This window comes from Gambusia affinis, linkage group LG15 (genome assembly GCF_019740435.1).
Source record: "Gambusia affinis linkage group LG15, SWU_Gaff_1.0, whole genome shotgun sequence".
Classification (NCBI taxonomy): Eukaryota; Metazoa; Chordata; class Actinopteri; order Cyprinodontiformes; family Poeciliidae; genus Gambusia; species Gambusia affinis.
In genome coordinates, this window is record NC_057882.1 from 20,080,613 (window position 1) to 20,105,919 (window position 25,307).

At 36.4% G+C, this 25,307-nt stretch overlaps 1 protein-coding gene across 1 annotated transcript in view; it reads right to left on the bottom strand.

Moving 5' to 3' along the window:
• LOC122845046 (protocadherin Fat 3) overlaps positions 1–25,307 on the bottom strand; it is a 74,640-nt gene that overhangs the window by 46,017 nt on the left and 3,316 nt on the right. Inside the window, 9 exon segments of the mRNA XM_044141021.1 lie at positions 1,538–1,674; positions 3,611–3,682; positions 4,827–5,037; positions 5,903–6,217; positions 8,257–8,318; positions 16,443–16,641; positions 17,950–18,068; positions 24,799–25,000; positions 25,112–25,246. Of these exon segments, the coding sequence (XP_043996956.1) occupies positions 1,538–1,674; positions 3,611–3,682; positions 4,827–5,037; positions 5,903–6,217; positions 8,257–8,318; positions 16,443–16,641; positions 17,950–18,068; positions 24,799–25,000; positions 25,112–25,246 (1,452 nt within the window).

Below are 25,307 nucleotides of genomic sequence, written 5' to 3' on the forward strand. Positions count from 1 at the left end.
GGGCTGCATTTTTGGGTATAAGTCTGGGTACTCTATTTCTTAAACATAATAGAATGCGACCCAGGATCCACCAAGGTGCTATCAGTTATTTTCTTTACAACAAAGATCCAGTACACCAGTTAGAAAAACAAGAGCACTGGCAGTAGATAACACAAAGAGACATGGAGTGCCTTGCAAGAGTATACATACCCCTTGAACCTTTCTACATTTAGCCACATGATAATCACAATGATTTATGTATTTGACAGGGATTCTATAACAGACCGACACAAAATAGAGTATAATTGTGGAATGATTTGAAAACCTTTATATTAAAATCTAAAAACTTTACATGCGTTGATATTCAGTCCTCTTTACTTGGAAGCCCCTAAATATCCAACCAAATGCCTTCAGGTGCTACGGAACACACCAGACAGATCAGGGATAAAGTTCTGGAGGATTATAAAGTAGGTTAATTTTAAAAAAACAGTATCCCAAGTGTTGAACATTTTATTGGAGCACAGTTGCATCCATCATTCTAACTGTTCCCCAATACAGCTGGCCCAGCTGCAGACGTACCAACACATGGCCATCCACCTAATCTGACAGGCCAGCCAAGGATATAATTAATCAGATATACAGTCAAGGAACCTATGGTAACCATGAAATAGCTGCAGAGATCTACAAGTTAGGGGAGAGAATCTTTCAACAGGTTAACTATTAGTTGTCTATTTCAGAAATCTGGCCTTTATACAGGAATATCAAGAAAAAAACTAATGTTAAAAGAAAGCCATGAGGAGTCCTGTATGCAGTTTGCCACAAGAGATTTGAAGGACACATCGTTCATGAGGAGAATCCTGCTCTTTTCAGATGAAACCAAAATTTAACTTTTTGGCCTACATGCAAAGCACTGAACATCACCGTTAATACATCATGTTCTCTGTGAAACATGGTTGGTGGCAGCCTCATATTGTGGAGGTGGTTTTCTAGGGACATGGAATTATGGTCACAGTTGCTGGTAAGGTGAATGGAGCTGAATAATGGAAAAAAAAACTGTTTGCAGTTTAGATTAACTACAACAGCAATAAATATACCGTAAGAGCTAGATGCTTTTGATCAAATTGCATTTTCATGTGTTACAATTGTCCAAACAAAATCTGTCTGAGCAAGATCTATATTGCAAAAACAAAATAAGTCTACAAATAATCTGCAAAGCATTGACACAGAGCAGCTGAACTCAAGTACATGCAAAAGTTATTGTTTTCTAAAAACAGAAAATTATTTGTATTTTTATTTGACTTTCACAATTATGTGCTACTTGGTAGTGATATATCATACAAAATAAAAAAAAAATACATCAAAATTTGTGGTTGTGAAGTAAAAATCTGTAAAAAAGCTTATTTGATAACAAGAAATATTTTCTCCAGAAGCGCTTATAAAACAAAAAAAGTTGACGGAAGGGGTTAAAAACACTTTGAACACTTTAAAAGCATTTAGTGCTGGATTGACATGTGTTTGATGTGATTCTCCACGAAGTGATACTTAGTGCAAACCCTACCTGTGTTGTAGCAAAGTTGGTCCCATCTGTCACCTGTACTGTCATGTTGTACACAGACTGAATTTCTGCATCCAATGGCTTGGCCACAACAAGGGTCCCCACTCCAACTTGAAGGTCAAACTGCATGTCAAAGCTCCCTGATATTATATAAACAGAAACACACACAGGACATGAGTCATTTTTGCATTCTGTTTGAGTGCTAAACTAAGGTGCTCTAAGGTATTACTGTGTAATTGTCTTGGCCAGATGCCTTCATCTGTTGCTGGAGGGTCTGTGAAATAAAATGAACCGAAATGCAATGTGATGTAGTGCTGAACCCACTTGGCAGCTTGAGAGCTGTTAACAGCCATACAAACATGTGTCTTATCACTCCAAAACACAACCCATCACAAAGATCACAAACCCACGGCCGGGTCTTTTCCACAGGCGGTGAGTGTACAGTTTAGAGGCTTAATGTTTGATTAAAGTGAGTCGCAGGACTGATACGTGTTAGGTATTCAGTGCCATCCTTCATCTCATCCTAGCTTCTCTCTTGAGACATCTTGGAGCTTGAGCTCCCCTCAGCATATGAATACTGATTGGACATTTTTCACTGAAGCTCTGATGCGTGTTGAGTGGGAGCAAACCACTAAGACTCACACATTATTTTTATTTTTTTCTGGGAGGTGGGTTGGTCAATCTTACATGACAGGGGATCAATTTCACAGCACTTTGAAAAACAAAAGCTTGTAATCCCCAACAGGTTTCTTCCGAGTCTAATTCTGCCTCCCAGTTTTGGGAAATTATCTATACAAACATACAGTGTCACAACGTCTAAGCTGGAACTTTGATGAGCACAGAAGTTTTGTCTTCATTATTTTGTATTTCACACTTTTGTTACAAACCATGAACTCTTCTAACAATAGCACTGATCACTGTCAGAACAGAATGAAAGGGTCAAAATGACTCACAAGCTCCACGTTTATTGGCCGTTCTGGTAAGAATGTGTAAAAAGCCATAATGTTAAGTATTATTTTTTTATTTCAACAGCCCTTTCTCTCTCCAAGAAAAGTCCAACCATTCATCTGAGTACATTGATTTAACAAAGAAAAATGTAGTATCTATGAACTTTTAATTAGTAATCCATGACTTCTCTGGGCTATAAGCATATCACAAGGGCCAATTTCTCATGGTAACAATAGAGGAAAAAAAACAATAAGCGAATAGGCCATTCATGTAACCCGGATATGTGTTGATTTTCATAATTCAGGAAAAGGCTTCAACAAAATAGCTACTCACTTAAAGTCCATATCTAACAAAACATTATCTAAACTAGTCAAGCATGTCTTGTGAAACATAATATTCTTAAATGAATGGTGTATAGTGAGTGTCTACTCCCTATGCATACATATGATTTTTATTTTTTTAATGATCACCTGATGATCATGAGCTGAGAGATCACTTCTGCATACAGTCTATGAATTCACCAAAACAAATCAAATAAAGCTGAATTAAATGCAAACAGGCCATAATTCCCATTTGTAATGTTGAGGTCAGCAAATCTACAGAGATTCTGCACAGTTTAATATGATAAAATAACCTGTTAACAGTTTCAATTTGTCTAAAACTTGAATTAATATTTTCTGTTGGTTCATACAGTATGTTAATATTTTATATATTTGTCATTATCCATTAAAAAGGTAACCATGTATGCCTGTGATTTATATAAAGTTGATAAAACATCATCTGGTGTGCTTGCAAGTAATTTGTAAAAATACACTTTGATCTAGAACATTATCATGAGGTGAGAAGCATTAGAGTTAAAAGCACACTGTATCACAACACAGCCACATTTATTCAGTGAAGCAGGAGCATTTTAGCTGAACTAATGAAATAAACCTCCCCTGCCTGGTCAGAGAAAACAAACTGGTGCAGTTCGAGAATGAGAATCCTTTCTCAAACTTAGATCAATCAACATTGCCTTCAGCTAAACAAAGTCCTCGTGTTGTATGCTACACTTCCTGAATCTTTGAACTCCTCAACACCTGAGGCATTTAGGCAAGAGATACGGAGCAAAATTAATTTTGATCAGACCTGTGTCAAGAGAGCAGTTTCGTCCACATTCATTCTGTGGAATGTAGAACATTTCTCTGGCAAGCCGGCCGCCTAAACAGAAAGGAAATACAAACATAAAACAATCAATATTTATGAAGCCAAATTTTATTTTTGCTTTGAAAGCCCTGAATCATCTACATGCAGAGTTGCAAAGTTAAGATCCTACATTTTTAAAAAAAAACATTCTGTTAGTAGATATGATGTTGCAAATAAATTCAAAAGAAAAAGAATTCAGATTATGATGTTAAAAGTAAAAATGCTTACTTGCAAAGTAATTCTATGGAAGCGCATTGCTATCACACAGAAAAATTTTTTTTGAGCGCTATCACGCTACAACGTGATGCGTATCATATTAAAACGTGATACGTATCTTGTAAAAACGTGATAGTATCTTGTAAAAAGTGATCGTGTTAGTGCAACCAGTTAAATTCTTTGATTTTTACGAGATAACTATCAGGTTTTAACAAGATAGCTATCACATTTTTACAAAATACGTATCACGTTTTTACAAGATACGTATCACGTTTTAACAAGATACGTATCAAGATATGTATTATAACGTGATAGCGATCAAATTTTTTTTTCTGCGTGATAGCAAAGTGCTTCCGTACAGTTCTGCTAGTAGTGTGAGAAAAATCTAAATATTATGCACATTTCTCTGTCTTAGGAGAGACAACTATCAAACTATTATCTAAAAAAAAAAAAAGTCTCAGAAACAGGGGGAAGATATGATTTAACAATAAACTAATCAATCTAATTACTTGAACCTAAGAGGCATTATGCCTCAACAACATATTAGTTCTTGATATACTCCCACATGGGGACACTGACAATTACAGTGTTAAATTCTGGCGCCATGTGACACATGATTTGTTTCTAGATTCGATGAATAGGTGTTCTTGATGATGTTTAGTTTTTTAACTGAAAAACTGGACTCAACTAAAATTTGTATAAGCATGTGAGAGCTTTGGAAATTGCTTGCATTTTATTGACACCCTTCAAAGAAGATTAACATAGTCTTGCTACTGTTTATGGATTTATATATACTTTATATAAAATGACAAAAATATGTTCTGTGCAGCACCTCAACTGAGTATGATAACGAAACGTCACTCTGTAGAATAACATATCACTATTTGACGTTTTCCTAGTCTTGCATCATGATATTTTTTGCAATTCGTATTAATATATTTACCAACAATACTAAACCAGACAGGTGTCGTTGACTGGCTGATAGCCACCACTCCCACCGGCTGAGCAACAGCAGATGTCTCTGCAATTGAGAAATTATAGGACCTCTGGGTGAAGAGCAGGGGCATAGGCGAAGGGACAGGTTTGCGAATCCATTCAACATGGAGTTTGACAGTAGACCACAATGATGGAATACCACTGTCCTCAGCTTTTATCTAAGAAAAGAAAAAATATGAAAAAGAGAGACAAACGCACACAATTTCATAAATAGCCCTATAGCTGCAAAATCTAGGATTAGTACTATATACATATAATCAGACTAAATAAACTATAAAGTACAGCCTAAAGTGATAAATGGGCCAGCAAGTCTTTAAATAGCTCACTTCACATTTCACAACTTATGGTAAAACAGCTAAAAAAAATAAATCATTCCATCTAATGGAAGAGCCTATATGCCCACATGCTTGTAAATTTTATAGGATGCTCGCTGAGTTTTCAAGGAGAGAAAATCTGGGTGTTGCTGTCCATGTTAATGAAAAAGGCTACCTCATCAACTGAGACATAAGCTCTCATGCAGCGAAACAAAAGGAGAGCACAATACATGGCACAGTGGGGCTGTGTGTAGTTAATCAGTTAATCAGTTGTAAAAAAAAATAGATGTCCCCAAACAACCACCACAGCCGCTGTAATTTGACCTTGTGTTTGAGATGAGAAAAGTTTGAAAAGGGACCAAAACAAAAGCACAATTTTGTGGAAAGAAAAACAAGATGTGATGAAGGCAATTGTGTTGTACATCTTATGGTGCTACTGCTGAGTTTATTGGCTGTGGAAAATTCAAAATACTTGGACTTGTGCCAGTTTAAAAATGGAAAATGCATTTTCTTCTGCTACCTTTGCCAGGTTGTTCAAGAAAGAAAAATGAATAAAAAAAAATGTAAATCAAGGAAAAGGAGCAACTTTGTTCTTAAAATAGCTTCCAACTTTATCTCAACTAAGGATCTTTGTGGCCGGCCTATGATTTACAGTTTTGTCAGCTACGCTGCTAACTGCTGTGTTTTATAGTTATTATAAAGCACTCACAGTGAGGATGTCATAGCTGCCTGCTGTGACCATCTTCTTTGAGGACACCATACCAGTCCTTGGTTCAATACTGAACTTTTCATCCTCATTCCCATCAATAATGCTGTAAGTGATGTTGCCGTTTGCGCCCAAGTCACGGTCATAGGCAAAAACCCGATAAACAAGTTCACCCCGTTTGTTTCGGTCCCGTTCAGGCAAGCTGATGCGGTAAGTGACCTCGGGGAAGGTGGGCGAGTTGTCGTTTTCATCCTCGATGTGGACTATGACCCAAACGGTGGACTGGCGGGTCGTCACTGGACCGTCGATTACGGTGACCTACATTAACAGCACACATGCAAAGAGAGAGATATGATATAATGAGAACATGCTTTGTCATTTATGAGGGATTTTCTTTGTAAGTGTATGCATTTATTGACATCTTAAATATTGCTTGTGTTCTGTGAGTGCAGGGCCATGTGGGGCCGAGATCCCGGGAAATCTCTTTGTATTATTGATCTGCCTGAAGCAGAGCCAGAGGTCTGATCACTGATCAATTGGATCAGATAAGAGTGAAAATCATTGTTGCCAGCCTGACTGCTCACAAGACTATTAATTACAGGCAGGCAGCATGAGTTGGAGTGGAAAACAGTGGACAGCACAGATGGAGCAGCACTTCTACTGAAATTGGAGGTTAAATGTACAAACTCATTTAAATGCTTTCGTTGCATGTCACTGTTGTCTGATAAACCCTAAAACACTAAAAATTTTGAAAATATGGAAAATAAATTACATCCATCTGCACATATATGTTCTAAAATACACTTTTCTGATACAATGTAGTGCTTTATGCTAAGGCTGTTAAAATCAGGCATGCACTATGCATGATAGCATTGATTAACCTTTCACCGTCTGTTTCTGTTAACACAATGCTGATATTTTTTCTTCCTTTCTTGACAAGACACACCTTGCTGAATAGGAACATTGTCTCCATTCATGGAAAAATAAGAATACGCTTGTCATAGAGATAATCTAAGATGGAAATATAAGATCTGTGGAAATAATCCACTGAAAATAGTCTTCCTGCTGGAAACATGTTTTGCCCGTTTGACAAAACAGTTGGAGTTTTGGGTGAAGTTCAGGGCAAACATAGTTTATTCATTGGCTCTAAAAGATAGTTAAACAAAAATTAACAGTGGTTTTGTTTATGTGCAGGAGGTTTATTGAGTAAAAGAATATGTATGCATATATATATTTTTTACGGCTGTTGTTCCTTTTTGTGTCTTCTATCAGTACAAAACATCAGATAGAGTCTGCAGATTAAGTTATTGAAACACTTTTAACCAGTCTCTCCTGATATTCCCCCTGCATGTTTACCCATGATAGTTAGCTGTAACTGCATTTCATATTTTTCTTTGTCTGAGTCAGAAAAAAGGAGAAAATCTTTGACTAAAAATGTCATCTAAATGCTTCAATGTCGTTCCAAGCATCAGCTTAAAGTGGCTTTTTAGGGCCAAATAACATATTGTGTGGAGAAACTAACATTTTGGCAGCTTAATTACTCATGTATTATTATGTAATACATGTAATATGTACTAACTATGGAATTCAAAAAGGAATTACAATGACTTCATGGTTTGTTAATATGCAAAGAAGGTTTTTTAGGGTAATAATATTAGAAAAAACTGCAGTAGACATTGGAAAATCTAAAATGATAATATGTGTCCTCTAAATAAAGTCTGTTTGAAAATGTTTTTGCTGCTTCCACCTTGTAGGGCATAGTCATAAACTGGATTCCAAATTAGTACACAAGGCAATCAAAGACAGAAGTGTCTGGACAATTCAGGTGGCACATCACACAGAACACATAACAATGCCACCAAGCAGCAGAATTATGGGTCAGCTGCAGGTTATTTTATTCCATTTCCAACAAGGGCAAAGGGCTTGTAGATTCATTAACATTTGATGACTTGTAAGAAAAGTCGGAGGAAAAACAAGTTTGCTCATGTCTCTAATGTCAAGAATCTCTGATTATCAGGTTAATCTGCATGCAGTGCAGCAGCTGCAGCAGAAATGGTAATCACAGAGCTATCTGTATGCCCAGTGTCTGCACTTATCAAAATGCTGGACGGAACGACTTGCACTCCTCTCTGCTTCCATCCTGGAGTGGAGAAGATAACCAATGGTGAGTGATTACATTTAAAAAATCTAAGACCTAGGGTCCAAAACCACCATCATTCATCACATTTTATGGAGCCTTTAGGACCTGCCAAGGTTGTCCTCTATCCTGTCTTTGTTAATAGCAGGCTGTGGCAGGTGGCAGGGCAGGATAAATAATAATACAATAAGCTATGGATACTGTTTGGTTCTTACTGTACCTCTAAAAAGTGCTCTGCCTGATGTTCTCGGTCCAGTTTCCTTGAAGTGGTTGTAATCAGCCCTGAAAATGAGAAAAACAACTTAAAAAAAGATCAAGCTTTCTATTACAGCATGTGAATTATGCTGTTAAGCTGTCTCCCAAATGTGTGATATATGTATATAAATTCATATTGTAAAATTCAAACAAACACATCCTTGAAATTGGCTTTGCTTTATTATTGTGCTTCATACAAGCTCTACAAAATTATAGCCTGCAGCTCTGGCAAAGACATTCACATTTGGGACATGTTTCAGAGCAGCGTGCAGCTGAGGGTCACTCGGTTAGCCAACAAGCCACCAGGGCAATTTAAGCAGCAGATAAAAGGAACTATTGAGGCAGATTATCCAGATAGCTAGATGGTTTCACAAAGTGTGAATGCAGTGAAGATTAGGAAATACAAACTTTTTAACTAATCGTTTTTGACAGGCCTAGTTTTAGACATGTTTTTTTCCCACTCTATAAATTACAAAATTGTCTTACAGCTACAAAAGCAGTCATTCTCCACCAAAAATAAACCATCCACACCCTGTTACATGCTTATTATTGTGTAATGATATTACACTTGCTTAGTAGCATATTTAGCCAAAAAAGGTTTATTTAATTGCCTGGACAATAATTGGAGTTTTAAATAGAGTGTACCATTAAATTAAATAGGTGTTTTATTTTTTTTTAAAGTGTGCCTTTTGTCCCAGAGTGCAAATTACAATTTTGTGCAAAGATCTATGTAAAAATACAAAAAATTCCATAATATTAAATATGAGTGACAAATACAGTTTCCTTTATCCTTAGAAGATCCATTCATGGTATAAGAAACATTTGTATCTTAGGTCAATTGACCTGTACCCTGCAAGGTATGGACAGTATATTGGATGGATGAATATTTGTATATTGAAAAATTCTACCATGAAAGTGAAAATGTTTGCATTGTATCCTGGCCACAGTCTTAAACCAATAAAATTACACTGTATCTGATTTTACCATATTGTTTTGCCAATCATCTCTGCATTTAATATAGAGAGCAAATATTTTTCTTGAGATGTTGGTGCAAAACATTTGTACTCTTTAAGTATCTGAAAGTCTTTGTCCATCAGACTTAATGTTACTGTTTATTGCATGGGCCAATCACAAAAGAAACAAAAATTTATCACAATAAACTTGACAATGAAACAAATGACAGGGGCCACAAAACCCCAAGAACAGCATCTCTCATCTTCAGAAAGGAGAACAAATTTAAGTTATATAAATGCTGTCAATAGAAAGATTTAAGCGAAGGGTACTATTATTCCCTCAAAGATAAAAATAACATACTGAGAAAAAAATCAGCAGCAGTGCAGCACCACTGCTTCACTGTTAGGTCCAAGGTGTAATTCTTCTTTTATGGGGACTTTGTCAGTTAAACATATATGTCAACTCTGATTTTGCATATGGAAAAATGGTGACTCAGATTCTGTTAATAAAAATAATCCTACTTCTTGTTTGTAAAGACCAGTTTTATTCATGCTACTATAAGTTTAGACACCAGGAATAATGCAGCTGAGAAATCACACACACATTACTAGAGGACAAAAAGGCTAACTGGGGTCAAACCACTGAATGACACAGTTTTATGTAACATCTGTGCTAAGTACAAGTTATGTTTCCTCAAATTCAGCTGGGACACAAATAAAAGGGCCTGAGATCATCAGAGCCAAGATCCTATGGGACTTCCAGACAGGCAGACAGCTGCTGACCAACAAACCAAATGTCAGGGTGGAGAAGAATCAGACAGGTCTGTCTGCCTGTCTGTTGAAAATATTGTATAATTTACACAAAACAAATTTATAATTCTTTAAGGATGTTTATGCTGAATGATTAAAGTCAATGGACCTTAATAGTGATGTTTTTTTTGTTTCTGTGTAATGAAGCATTAAAATAAAATGCGACTACTTGGGGCATTTTAAACTGTGCAATCAACACCCAGTGAATACTCTAAAATCAGCTTCATATATACACTCACATTTCTGTGCTTGCACATATTCCAGTGTCACCTTGGGCTTGCTACGCAGGCTAACTTCAATTAAGTAAATTAGGAGTAAATCTAGAGCAGCGGTCACAAGCTATAGGTGGGGGGAATCCAGAAGGGGAGGAGGGGCTTGTTCAGCAGAATACAGGGCGAGTTAACAACTCTGATGAAAATCAATGATCTACAGCTCACAGCATATCTGAAGTTAAGCTACACTCTATTCTAATTAAACATATGAGGAAAAAAGTAGGGTGATGGTTCAATGAACCGCCTCATATTAATACACAGATTAAAGTTCAGAGCAATCTTAAAACTATGGGTCGCTTTTGCTTTCTTGTATTTTCTATGAAGTTACATTGAAAAAAATCTAACAACATAGCACTATAAAGAGGGTATTTTTTAGTATTAAGGGCTACAAAAACAGCAGTGTAGCTGTTTAAGAACGAATGACTGCTTCCATTTTTAAATATGCTGAAACTCTGAAGCTAAAAGTCACTGAGCTCCATTTTTGGAAGAATTTTTACTGTCGCTTCTTAATTATTCATCTTGGACTGAGTTATATATTTATCCTTGCTAACATAATGCATGAGATACATGTCCCATGTCTAATAATGTGTATTTGTCCTCAAAAACCAGATTCATGAATAGTATGAATATGTGTGCTTCCCGCACATGACACCAGATCAGAATTAGATGCCTGTCTGTCAATTATCTAATAGTGTGCTAGTTTCCTTATCTAACACCAATCATATCCAGCTGAGGCTGGTACTAAAGGTCACACAGCCACCAGAACTCTATCACCACACTCTGCAAGCATATATGCTTTTAGAAGCAACGCTCCATCTGACACCCTGTGTCAACACATATCTGTTGATTTTTTTACCCCAGAGGTATCGTCGTCAATCACACAATCAGATCTCAGCAGACAGCACTGTAAACTGTCACAGCACATTTACACATTTTGCTCTCATTCAAAGCTCATCTTCAATACAATTTGGGAATTGTTGCGGTGTCTCAAGTCATCAAAATGACATTTTGCGGGCAGAAATGCATTACTTTGTTTCATCCAAGATTTACTCTTCAAAACAATTTGGAGGTTCAACAGACAGGCCAGGACTTGGGTTCATAACATTATGAACATTCACTTCACGAAAGCAAATCAATCAGCTAGAGTTTGTTTATTAATCGTTCCAAGAAAGTTTCAGACTGTAAACAGGGAGAAGTAATTCAGACTTATCCTACTTCTTTAAAAATAACCTGCCTCAGCATAGACTGAAAGGTCACATTGAGAGTAATAAACCTTTAATTCAAGGTCACATATGTAGAAAGGAAAATGTGCAAAGCGACTTTGAATCATCAGAATTCATGCTAACTGTCTTGGGTTTTTCTTTAATTGAGAGGCATATTATCTCCAACAGTAAGATGTTTTTCTTGTTTGTTTGTTTTTTTTGAGCTACCTAATTCCAAACATTATTTTACAAAGTACAGAACAAGAAAAGCCAAAACTCTATCTGCATTATAAGAAATATTACTGTAAAAGCTAAAAATAGTTGGTGTTTATTTATATTTTTAGGTACTGCATTACTTTAATCACAGTATGATTCAAAACAGTCAGCCAGTGAAAGGGGCATAAAATGTAATCTATTCACTGAGTAACTTTGTGTTTTGTTTACAAGACCTTGTTTCTTGCTACAGAGTTTCAAAGCAATCCTTGTCCCAATCCCACAAATTGCACTTGCTGCTCAAAACCCCAAATATCCTGAAGGTAGGAGCTTTAAGCTGCATGCAATTATAGATCTATCTCAAAATGTACCCAAGAGAACAGTCTCATTCATCTTTTTGTATTTAATGGACCATTTAATGGACATAGAAGGCCGACAGCAAGAACTTGACTGGAATATTACTGGTGCTAATGTTGCTGGTTTGTCAGAGAACCCCAACCATAAATTTATCCATTTTTAGTATATGTTCTTGCAGTTATTTATCTCCACAGAAAAGCTATCCAGTCACACACATTAGGTGATTTTGCTTTTTGCTACGTTTTTTTAACATATCGTTTGCTGGAACGTTCCAAAATTGTTTCTTTTGGTCTATTATATAAAAAAAGTAAGATTTGAGTTGAGAAGGTACCTCTGTCCTGTTTCAGAATACGTCTTTTATGAATCAGATGAGTAAATTCCGGTGGTCAAACAAAGAGTGGCCAAAATAGAAGTTTTAATGAATTATAATCGAAGTCTAAGAATATTAATATACATAAGAATGTTAGAATATTAAATATTAAAATAAGAATATAAAATTATTAAAATTTTGTGGAAAAAGTTTTGTGTAGATCTAATATTTTACCATTCAAGAAGACATAAGCTGAAGTTTGAAAATCTCTCCCCTTTCTCCCTCTCAATCTGAAAAAATTACAAAAAGAAAAAATCCATCTGCATCACTTCCATTTGATTGAGGGCCAAAACTATACTTTTCGTAAACTGCCACACAAAATTCTTACAAGTTTTACAAAGAGCCTTACGGACAGACTTTGGACACATTAAATTAGACCATATAATACTGTTATGTTTTTAATATTTGTTTTAGTACTGTCACACTATGGTATTTTTCCTAAGGTTATAGAATTACAAGAATCTCATACCAGAAAAGAGGGGGGTAACTCCTGCACACTGTTGAACTTGCAAACTTTCATTGGTCACATTACAAAGCTTGAATACTCTCAAATTGGAAATGGTATGTCTGACCAATAGCACCCAACTGTCAGGTCATTATTTATTCAGTAGAAATGTTAAAATCAGTAAAACCCTAACCTCTTTATTATTTGCATATAAATTAGCAAGAATCCCACAACACCTTTTGCTAACAATGAAAAATTGTTTGAAACAAATGACTCAATTTCTATTCCCTGATGGGAGCTAGTATCTTCTTTTTGCATGAAATATTGCTTGAAGCTAATCTGAGCACTTTCTTTGAATGTTAATTAAAATGTATTAAAATATCATTAATATTATAAATATGTTTTCATGAAGTAATGAATAACAAGACAAGTTGAGAAAGTATTGAGTTGTTTGAAAAACACAGACAGCAGGGCTCAGATGGCTAAATGCTCCCCTGAGACACAACAGACAGCACAGATAAGTACTCAAGCTCAAAAACAATGTTATATTCATATGGCAGTATGTTGTTGTGAGATAATGCTTTTTGACTGTTTGCAGCTGAACCTCCCTTTCTAACACAATGATGTAACAATTAATCAATTGATTCAATTGTCACACTATGTCTCTTTCCCTCCCACGCAAACACAGACACATTATTCATAGATACAGCTGTTGGGTGAGCATTCTAATCTGCCAAATAACAAATTGATTCAATATGCTGTTGCACCTGCATTAACACTAATCGCATCAGAGGGATGCATCACAACAAACCCACTGACTCATTATTACAGCTACGCGATCTGTGAGAGAATGCCTTAGTGTTAGGTCCAGGTTACATATTAATGAGAGAATGAGGGGCAGAATGTCTCTAATAGGATCAATATTAGCCTTCTCACCCCGTTTCAGTCTGCTTCACTACATACTGTCAATAATACAGTCATAATGCACAAAAGCATTTTCAAACAGCAGTAGAGAATGACAAATGGAGCCACCACCTTCGATTTAAAGCTTTGACATGCATTCACATACCATTACGAACTTCCCTATTTTTAAAGTCAGCACGACGGTTGAAATTCTGCATGTTGCGTGTAGGACATTGGTTTTTGATCATTACATCGACAGTTCCCTGAGTGCAAATTGTGCTGGAGTTAAAAAGGCTTCATAAATGCATTTGGATGCTTGTGGAATCACTTAAAATGTAATCTAGGGCAGCAACAAAGACCTCACAAGACTGGGTGGGGATTGAGGTGTGGGATTTGAATAAAACATTACTATATAAAGCATCATTCTTTAATGTACATGTCAGTCATTGTTTAGAATCCACTGTGGCCTCCCTAAACTTCACATTTGACAGATTCATGTGACATATACATCATTTTATTTTTCCTTAATATAGTTTGTGTTTTGCATAAATATTGTGACAGTTCTGTACCACTTGATTAGTAATTGAAAAGAACAAATGGTTTACTTTTTTATCATCTTAAACCAAAATTATAAAAGGTAGAGTCAAAACAATGTTTGACAGTGATTCAATTTTTTTCCCCAGAAGATTAAAAGTTGGAAAGGTTGTTCAGGCACAGTGCTCTGACATATGTCATTTTAACAGGCTGCTGTGTAAATCATCTTTTGTGAGCCTGTTAAAATATGTATGAGAAATCTGAAATGTGCAAAAAAATTTGCACAAATCATCTCAACAGTGAGGTCACATAAAAAGTTTGAAAAGCAGTCAAGAAACCAAAGTTCCAACCATGTTTCTGAACTTTGCTGATTCTTCTCACAAGACTTTACAAAACCATTTTTCAGATTTAACAGAACTGAACAAAACCTACCACAGCACCATATAAAAAATAAAACTACCTGTAATTACATTGTTTAGGGGCAATGTCTACTGGGCTTAAAGATTATAGATTTAAGAAAATACAAAAGGAAGTGTGGAAATGGAAGGGGTAAGAGAAGCAGGCTGTTGTGGCACATTTCTCATTTTAGCTGGAGGCTATAGCAGCTTGAGGCTAGATAAGAAGGCATGATAGATCCGAATGAACCCTAAATCTGTTGTCCCACTGCTTCCTATTTAGTCATTTATCTAGGTATATTAATATATCTAGATAAATGATTCTTTGGTCTAAATAGGACTATATGATGGGAATTTCATGAAACATCAAGTCTGTTTAATGGCTTGGAAGTACTTATATCACTCTTGTGCTCTATTGTTCTGAATAGGATAAGAAGTGTAATATTTGAACCAGTGGCAGAACTGTGTGTGTAACTGCAGAGCACATACAGTATTCATTCACTGTAAGAGAACTTCCATATGATTAAGTGTCAAATGTGTGGCAAGGAGATGCTGGGGTACAATGTTCCCTGAGCATAATGACAAAGAAAACGACAAAATAAATACAAAAAGATAATGGTCAATTGTTGTGGTTATAGCAAAAATAGCAAAAATTTGAGAAGTTTTTTTGTTTGTACCTTTTAACAGAATGGTGGTCTATATGAATGTGTATTTGAGCTACTTGCGACAGACCCATTTTATAACCTTTTAGTCTGTGGGCAAATGGCTAAGGAGGGTCATCATGTGTCCTTAGAAACTAATGAAGGTAGTTGCATTTACCTTAAATAAGAAATACACTTGTACTTAGCCTTAATGAGATGAAGACACCTTGACCTGACACCACTGACAAAATGTCTATGGATTAGGGAAAGTAAATGGTACATACTTCTGTGCTGCTCTTGAATCTTATTTTAGTTTTTCCTTTTTGTTCCCTACACATTGATGTGTGGGATTTAGATCCTGAATTTTATCTATCCCAGGTGTGCTGCATCATATCACTTGATGTAGCCTACTAATAATTCAATTTGGAGAGACTCAGATGGAGAAGCACAGCGATTAAACAGGTTTATTGACATGCATAAATTAAAGTTCTTTGGCGCTCAGGCCCCAGCTGAGGACAACGAGCTGTGATTTGCAAAAGCTCGGATGAGCATTCCCGATGGTGAATAGGAATGTCATCCCCCTGGGACCTGACACTGGTGGTGGAGGTCGGTGAAGGATGCAAGCCTGAAGAGCCAGGAGAGTGGAAGTGGAGAAGGGGCGGAGGTGGGTTGAGCGCGGCTGGAAAGTGGAAGATGCCATGGATGGAGGTCAGTATCAACTGGGGCCTGGTCGGTGATTGGATGTGACGTGGCTTGGTCATCAATGATGAGCCATCAATAGGCTTCATTACTTTTTTACTCTTGTTTTTACCTCATATTGAGTAAAATATATTCTAGCACTGTAACTCTTGAGTTCAATCTATGGCTGCTTTACTTGCCCCTGGTGTCTGACAAACTAAAGCTCCTGAAGACTGGAGGAGATATTGTGGGAAGGTATAAGAAGCAAAGTGTCCCATTGAAATGTTTCCTAATAATAGTGCAGTCCTAGAAGAAATCCTCAAGTTACACTGCAAATATACTTGAGTAATTTTAGCATACCATGTCTGAGAACCTTACCTGTTTTGGGGTTAATAGAGAAGAAATTCTGTGGGTTCCCTGCAGAGATGCGGTAACTCAGACGGGTGGGTGCTGCTGTAAGGTCAGGGTCCTGTGCTTGAATACGAATGACTGACACATCCTTTGGAGAGTTCTCCTTGACGACAGGGTGGTAGATAGGATCAGATGTGAGTGGAGCATTGTCATTGACGTCTTCAACCTGGTGGAGAAACAAAAGCAAATCATAATACTAGGAGAAACAGGCAGGAGAAAAAGACCAAGATTGGGTATTGAACTTCTATAAGTGTAGTTTGGATTCCGTCTCAATATCCATTCTATCTTGGTTGGAAATTGATGTGTTGGGAACTGAACTGACAATGCTGATAAAACATGACCCTCTGAATCAGCATGAACGCATAAAGAAAATGTATTTGCAGATTTTAAGAGTGCTTACTAATCAAAGGACCCCAGGTCTGTGTTGATATGTCATTAATCAAAACATGGAAATTTATTTACCAGAAAATGTCATAGATGTCACACTTTAAAAGCACAGTGAATTGATTTGCCTCCTAACAGCATAGATCTGTAATATTTATGGGAAACGGCGAGTTGATTGAGCATTTGCTGAGAGGCATGGAGAGCAAAGACAGTTCAGTCACTGAATGAGAAGCACCTGCTCCTGATTCATTTCTCAATTTTTGTCTGTGATAAAAAGGCCAAGAATAAAGCACCTAATCAGATCGCTACACTCAAATATCCCAAGGTGAGAAAGGGCTGCCGATTAAATATGCTTCTAACTTATGTGAGAGGGTTCTTCTAACAGGGATGAATTCCAGTTCTGAGACAACAGATTGTTTTGTAGCTGAAGCAAATGCAAAGAATGGTCCAGTAGTTCATTCAGGAGAGGGATTGCCTAGCACAATGCTTTAAATAGTAACACATGGACAGTTTTTGCTATGTTACTCTCACTTCAGCTACAGCGCTCCCCAATAATATTCCACAAACAGCATAACCCCCAGCTATATGTTGACAAGCTGTGAATAACAATCACTGACATACAAAGCCCCTGACCTTTCAACAGACCACTAAAACCTTTCTAGCAATGAACACAAAATACTTGCTTAATACCACATACAATCAAAAGCTCTAAGTCAACTATTGGATTTTCTGTAGCAATTACCACAGGTACACATCTGGCGAGAAACAAAAAAACTAATTTGTGGAAAGCACCTTATGCCCTGTACTATGTACGGTGAAGAGTCTGTGATGTGGTTCTGTGGGCCTGTTTCTTCATCGAGGGTCCTGAGAAGCTAGCTTAAAATATTAAACTATTTAAAATACCAGGATGTTTAAAAAGTGATGCTTCTTGCCAAGAAAATGCCTAAATTCCCTTTAAAATCTCATTTTGTCTGTTACTCTTGAACTTTGTATAATCATCTTATAATGTTAATGAATGCTCACACATCTACATTTGATATTTCGCATGCACTATATACAGACAAAAAATATCTCAGCAAATTATCATTACCTGAATGAAGACTTCAACTGAAGCTGACATGGGCGTAACCCCTCTGTCTGTGGCATACACAGTGAGCCAGTAGGAGTTTTTGGTCTCACAATCCAAGTTACCAGCAGTATAAATCACCCCTGTTGAGGAAAACAGAAACATTAATGCAGCCGTGACTTGGTTAGACAATGCCAATGTATGTCTTTTAGGTGGGTGGAATGTAGATTGGGTATTATCAAAGGGATACATCCTTAAAAGGTCTCGTGGGAAAAGTCTTTGAATACTAAGTTTCCTGTTGCAAAGAGACAAATTTAAACTTAACTCTGTGTCCTGGCTTCAGTGACATTCACAGGCATTAATAGCGCCTCTGTAGTCACCTTCAATGTTTCAGGCTCTCTACAGCTAATCACAGCTGACCAAACTGCTCCCACTGCTATTTGCTCAGTGCTAAACGTACTCTGAACTGCCCTGCACCAAACAAAAAACACCCAGACACTCATACACCCTGACTGAGGCGTGTTTAGTGGCCTTAAGGAAGATGAGTGGCTGACAGCTTTGGTGACCTCTTCAGGGACGAAAAGAACACGCGCACACATGCACACACACAAGATGACAAATGGAAGCCTCTTTTATTACTTTCTATAAATCAGTCATTCTGCATTGTCTAAACTTTTAGGAATGACACAAAAACACTCATGCCTTCATGACCTAACAAAATCCTTTTTTATTTTATATATGTCATGCCAGCATAGCAGACCAAGATTTTAAATCCCAGATTATTTAAAGAAATTTGAATAAACTATGTAGAAAAATCAACTTCTGGTTGTAAGGGAAAGATTTCCCTCTAAAACCCAAGAGTACCTATTACTAGCAGGACTCTGTTTTCAGTCTCAAATGTTACATTGTTCACCTTTAAAAACTATAATCACACATTCCAAAAACTGTTGCTTGCTTGCAAATTTGCCCTGTTCTGCCTGAAAACTCAAATTGACTACTTCTTAGACTAAAGTGCTCTCCTCTGGATTGCATCAGACTACTCACATTCAATCCTGCTCAAGATGAATTTATTTTAATTTTCTTTTTCTCTTTTGCAAAACTTTGTTATAATTTTGCCCAAAAACTGATTCATGGAATAGCACAACAGCATGTGGGACCAACATCACTGCATACAGAAAACTAGACAAGAAAATTCAGCAGTACAAACTGCAGACCACTGATAAGAAATACAATCCAATTATCACAGTTCATATTAGACAAAACAGTACAGGTGAGGAAGGTTGAGAGTTTCACACAGTTTATTCAAGACGTTTGAGGAAAACTACAATCTAGTGCATGTTTGCTTTGCATAGGAAATTATTCCTTTCAAAACACATGGCATGCATTTTCCAAATATCAACAGAATTTTTTGCTTTTGATCTCTGATGTTTCACTGATCTTTCTCTAAACTTTGCAAATGGGCTTTAAAAATTACACTTGTTTAGAAATATGCTTTGCTCTCTCTCAAAACTATGTTTGTATGCTTAAATTTACCATCTCTTGCATAAATATCCTGATTGCATCATACTTCTCCACGTAAAGCACCCTGCTCAGTTTGTTCTGAGCTGTTCATGGATTATTTTTATTGTACAACAAAATAAAGTAGCTCAGGCTAATAGCAAATAAAATTACATTGTGCTACAGTGTAGCAGTGTACCACAAGCAGTGTGGTAACATTATCTACAAAGTTTATTCAAGATAAAGCTAAGTGAATTCAACAATAAGATTCAAAGCTTATACTTTTTGAGTAGATACGCAAAAAGTATAAGCTGATTTTTTTTAACGTTAAACCTTCCTGCCCACAACAATCAGAGAGTAAGAAAAAGGTACAAAGGTTTGTCAAAAAAAGCATATAAAACTGCAATGATAAGAGTATTTTTATGGTCTTGTTAGTCCAAATGATTTTTTTCATTAATGACGAAATATTTCTGAAATATCCAGGCCAAATTACACATACAATTAAGCAGTGTAACTCATTACTGAAACAAATGACACATTTTCTGTAAGTTAAACATATTGGTAATGTGCTTTATCAGTAAACCCTCATTTAATTTCATGAAACATGTCAAAAAGATGTTTTTAAAAGTGTCTTAAATCTGTTTATGAACTGAGCTGATTTAAAGTGAATCAGCTAGAGAATGTTTGCCAAATGCTGGAAATGTGGATGTTGGAATTGCATCACACTACATGTTCACAACTGCCAAACAAATTGGCACTGAAGTACAGAACTTGATTAGTTTACAGTCTTTGACTAATGCTCAGAAATGAGAAGTAATCATTTACTCTGGGTCTTAAATGGTTATCAAAACCCAAATATTGTTGCTACCCAAATACTGTTGCTTATTAGACTCCCTCTGCAAAGACAAACTTAATTACCATTATTAGAATAGATTAAAATAAATAGCTACTGATTAGTATTTGAAAACATTTTGTGACCTTGCGATGCTGAAAGTGCCTATTGATGTGCCAAATTTCATATTTAAACCATGTTGCAGCAAAGTGTTCCAGACTAACTTGGAAGTGCTTTCAGATCTCAACGACCAGGTTTATTTTTACTTGCTTGTGGCTCTAATTCTTGAATGTTCATATAATTTGAAGTTTTGAACTCTGTTCACTATGTTTCAAATATTAATTTGCAAATTGCTTAATGCAGACATACATACCATCTGACCTGCAAGGTTGGCCATTATTTGCTTATTTTGTACACCCCAAATAATGGTTATTGGAACACCAGTTTCTACATAATGCTGACATTATTGAGCCTTCACTAAGCTGCAGCTGAGCAAGGGATTTCCACCAAGTCAGGTCATGGCCAAATCTGCATGCATCCCTTAAAAAAATGACAGATGGGAAGTAAACACATTGGCTAATGTGTTTATTTCCCATTATATATATATATATATATATATATATATATATATATATATATATATATATATATATATATATATATATATATATATATATATATATATATATATATATATATATATATATATATATATATATATATATATATATATATATATATGTAAACACTGTCTTTGCACAATTAGGTGCCGAAAATTAACTAACTTTATACAAAATTCTAGTTTTGTATACAGTAAATGAATCAAAACTAAAAACTCCCAAAATATTTGTTTTATCAACCAACAGTTTGATACACATTTTTGAGTTAAAAACAAAACAAAGCAAGATTATGTAATTCCTTAGTTTTATGAAGGATTCAAAATTACAAACTCTATGAAAAAAAAATCATGACACGGAACTGGCCAAAACTGGAATCAGCAGGTAAGCCCTCAAACAAAGCTAGTAGTCGTTATCAGTCAAGAAAAGACTCATCAGTGTATCTCTAATACTTACCCTAAACTCCTACAATATATATATTATTTATTATACATCTCTTCTCTAACTTTGCTAGTCAGCCACAAACTCCCCATGTACGGTACTTTCACACAAATCAGGTGTTAGTAATGGGGAAACCATCAATTAAATTAGGACTAAGCAGCCAACCCAGGACACATGCAATGCATAGTAAAAGTGTTTGCTGAGACACATGCTTGCCCTGTCGTCCTTGACCATGTCCTTTTCAAAACACATCTCATCGCTGTCAAATAGTCCCGACAGAGAGACAAGGAAAACAGAGCCGGCTCTTTCAAAAGCTCTTTGAACTTTAAATCCGACAGCCACCATTCACCAGATTCAATATGAATTGGACTTGACAGCCTCCATTCTCACCATAAATAACACACTTGAAAGAGTGGACAAAAAAAATTGAAGGGTCATGCCACATTCTCTAATCCAGAGGTTGTGCAGCCCAGCAAGGTTTTACAGCCATCCATCAGGTTCATTTACATCCCCCCATCCATGAGAAACATGTTAGTGACCTAACTATCTAATTAATGCTAGCACATGATCAATGCCAAGACTGATTGAAAAATATTGTCATCATTTTTCTCTTGAGAAACTGCTCTGCATGCAACATGAAAGTACAGCCCATTAATTTTTTATAAATGTGAAATGTACGCTTCTTAAATGTGTCTCCATGTGACTTAACAAGTGCTTTATCTTGACTGTGACAAATATAGAGCTTGCAAAGTGCACTAATAGAGGAGCTCCTGACAGATGCCCAATGAGAAAATGGCAAACTTTTGTCCTCCCTGCCCAATGACAGGAATACAAATTTTTGTTTAAAGTTCAGCCAGCTTTGGATATAAGCCAGAAAGGATCCTACATTTCTTTTGATAAAGTGACCATGTTTTTTTCATCAGTGCCTTAATGGACATGGAAGAAACATCTAGATATCAAATAGAGGAATAGAAGGCCTTTATCAGTGGAAAATACTCCAGACAACGTAGGCGTCATGCCCTACATAATGCATCAAAGAGCCTGTTTTGAAACTAAGATCAGGACTGATATAAGACATACGTTTAAAGATCCTAAACACAAACCCTCATTCCTTCTGATTTTCTCTCTGTTTCATGTATTTATTTCTATCTCTCTCTGTCTAAATTCCCTTTTCTTCATATACTTAGTTTGGCAGTGAGACCCAGATTCACATGCAGCCAGATCAGGGACTCAATACGGTAGCAAAATGCACCATAGAAGGACAGACCGAAGTGCTGTCCACAGCTGACGTCTTCAGCACAATGAGATGAATCAAATTATACATGTCTTTGTTCAACCTTTTCATTTGACACAAAATGGCTTTGGTATTTTTTTATGCTTATTATATTAGGAGAGAAAAACAACAAATAACTCCAAGATTAGAAAAAAAACATAAAAGAACCTGGAAGGAAGAAAGCTGTATTTTCTTCTGACACTTTTTATGCACTCCAGACTCCCCCCTGCATCCTCTTCCTTCCTCTCTTCACTTTCACTTCCACTCCTCTCTCCCTTTAGTTTCTGCTCTAACAAGCAGTTTGATTTCCCCTGGAAAATCTGCACTCAATAAACGTTCTCACTGTCTGTGATGTTCCTCACTGAGGTTTTAACACCAAAGTGAATGATGACTCCAAGCAGGGTTTCTTCATGTATTCCAACATTGTTTCTTTATGAGCACAAACTAGACAGTAAACATATGAGACTGCATATGTAAATATAGTCGGAAAAAGCCTTTCCCTTTGCATTTTTCATGATGTGTTGCTTTTTGAGACTTATTTGCCTACTTCGTCCTGGCAGACAGGTTATGCTTAAGTACTTTCTGGATTCAACATGCAGTAATCAGACTTTGGTGTGAATTTATTACAGTTACTTTATGATTTAACAAAGGAAGAACTCATACCTGCACTGAGTGTTAGTGTGGTTTACCTAGCTTTTTTTCTTAATAGGTAGAGTTATAATCTGAAAAAAACAGCATGTTGTTTTTAGAAAAGTTAACTGAGAGTCACTCTCTGTGTCCATCTGTTTCACTCTCAACTACAGTCAATAATAATTAGTCCCGTTAAATGTCAATACAAGCTTCCAGTGTAGTTTATATACAGTAGTGCAACATGAGGTAAGAGAAAAAGGGCAGTAGAGAAAACACTATTTGTGCCATTTAATGCATGCAAAAGTTCAGAGCTGAAATATTAATAGATACTTATTTTTTCAATTAGTATTGCATTCACTCCTCACTGTACTGCCACTGGTTATGCAGAACTTTTTGTCCACATATGCAGCTTTATAAATCATAAGCTAATTAATTTGATTAATCAATTCTATGATGTCTGCCAATACGAACTGTCAAATACTTTGAAACATACAAGTCCTGTATAGGTGCCATGAAAATGTTAAAACAAGAGAGCAATGTTTTTTTTTGTTTTGAAAAAGAAAGAGCCTTTAAAGCATGCTAAACTGGATACCATAAATTAAAAATACCAAGCACTGAATAAGTCACATCTAATACATAACATTTCTGTTTTAGGTTTTCTTCTTGCACATTTCAGAGGAGCGTGTTAGCAAGCAGAGGACTGACAGACAGCTTTAAATAATAAAGTTACAAATACTTATTTGTACTTAAATAACTTATATTATTCTCACTTTAGCTATTTTTTTACAACATTGGCTGTGACAACAGCAAGATTAAAAACCAGCAAATGTATAAAAAGTCTTATTGATTCCCAGAGTGATCCACAGTTAAGTAGAACTGAACAAACCCAGTTTAAATGTTTCACCAGCAAGAAGAGAGGTGCAGAAAAATAGGTCTAAAACCTCCGGTGACATACAGTAGATGCTGTACTGGCAAGATCTTGCAACGATTCTTCATGGAAAAATTATTGCAGTATCTTGCACCTACTGTATTTCAAGTACCTTCTCATTCTGGGTCACGCCTCTTAAATAAGTCACACTTATTTCTCAATACTTAGAAACGGTGGGCTACTGCGCAGGACACCCTTGATCACTGTTATCTGCACAGCACTAGATCAGTTATATGGTGCTGCCTGAGGCCCAGCGACTGTCGCTACCCTTCTGCCATCATTACAGTAATGATCTCCCAGTACACAGCTCCTGTGTGAGGTCACAGCTATACACTCACTATGGCTGTACAACACTGTCCTAACTCTCTACCCCTAATATGCATTTTTGTTTGTTTGTGGGGGTTTTGTCCAAAAGAAACTTTTGGACAAAGGTTAGGCTGTTTCGTCACTTGCAAAAAAAAAAAGCACAAAAGTAAAGAAAAACACATAACGGAACAACACTAATACAAATGTGGAACTCATCATTATAGGCTTATGACCTGGTCAGGTTCCCCATTTGCAATTCATTTAGTTATCTGTATTCTAAGCATTGTGCTTCACATTATTGGATTTCCACTTCACATAAATAGGCTTCAAAATTGATCCAGTGTCACACCTGTGTCTTCGTCGATGGTAAAAGTGCCCAGTCCGCTGCCTCCACGGACAGAGTATCTCAAGACGCCATCTCGTCCCCTGTCATCATCTTTAGCAATGACTGTCAGGACACTTGTTCCTGTGCGAGAGTTCTCCTTTACTGAACCTTTCACAGCAAAGTCAAGGAAGTAAGGGGCATACAAATTTTCATTGACGTCCACGACCTGAAGAAAAGAGATAGTTGATTTTAATTTGGATGGAAGAAAGTGTGTGGATTTATGTTGTTTGCTTGCTATCAGTAACATAAGCCAATTTTGTGCGACGCTTTTACTCACCTCAATCTCTACAAATGTGACACTCCGAAGGCTTAAGATTCCTCTGTCTTCTGCCACAACAGTTAGATTAAAGAACTGTTTTGTCTCAAAATCTAGCTCCTTGTTTATCCTCAGCATGCCAGTCACAGCACTGATCTGCACAGAGAATTTTATTGGGCAAAGTCATTTTCTTCATCAACTGCCTTTTAAATATTAG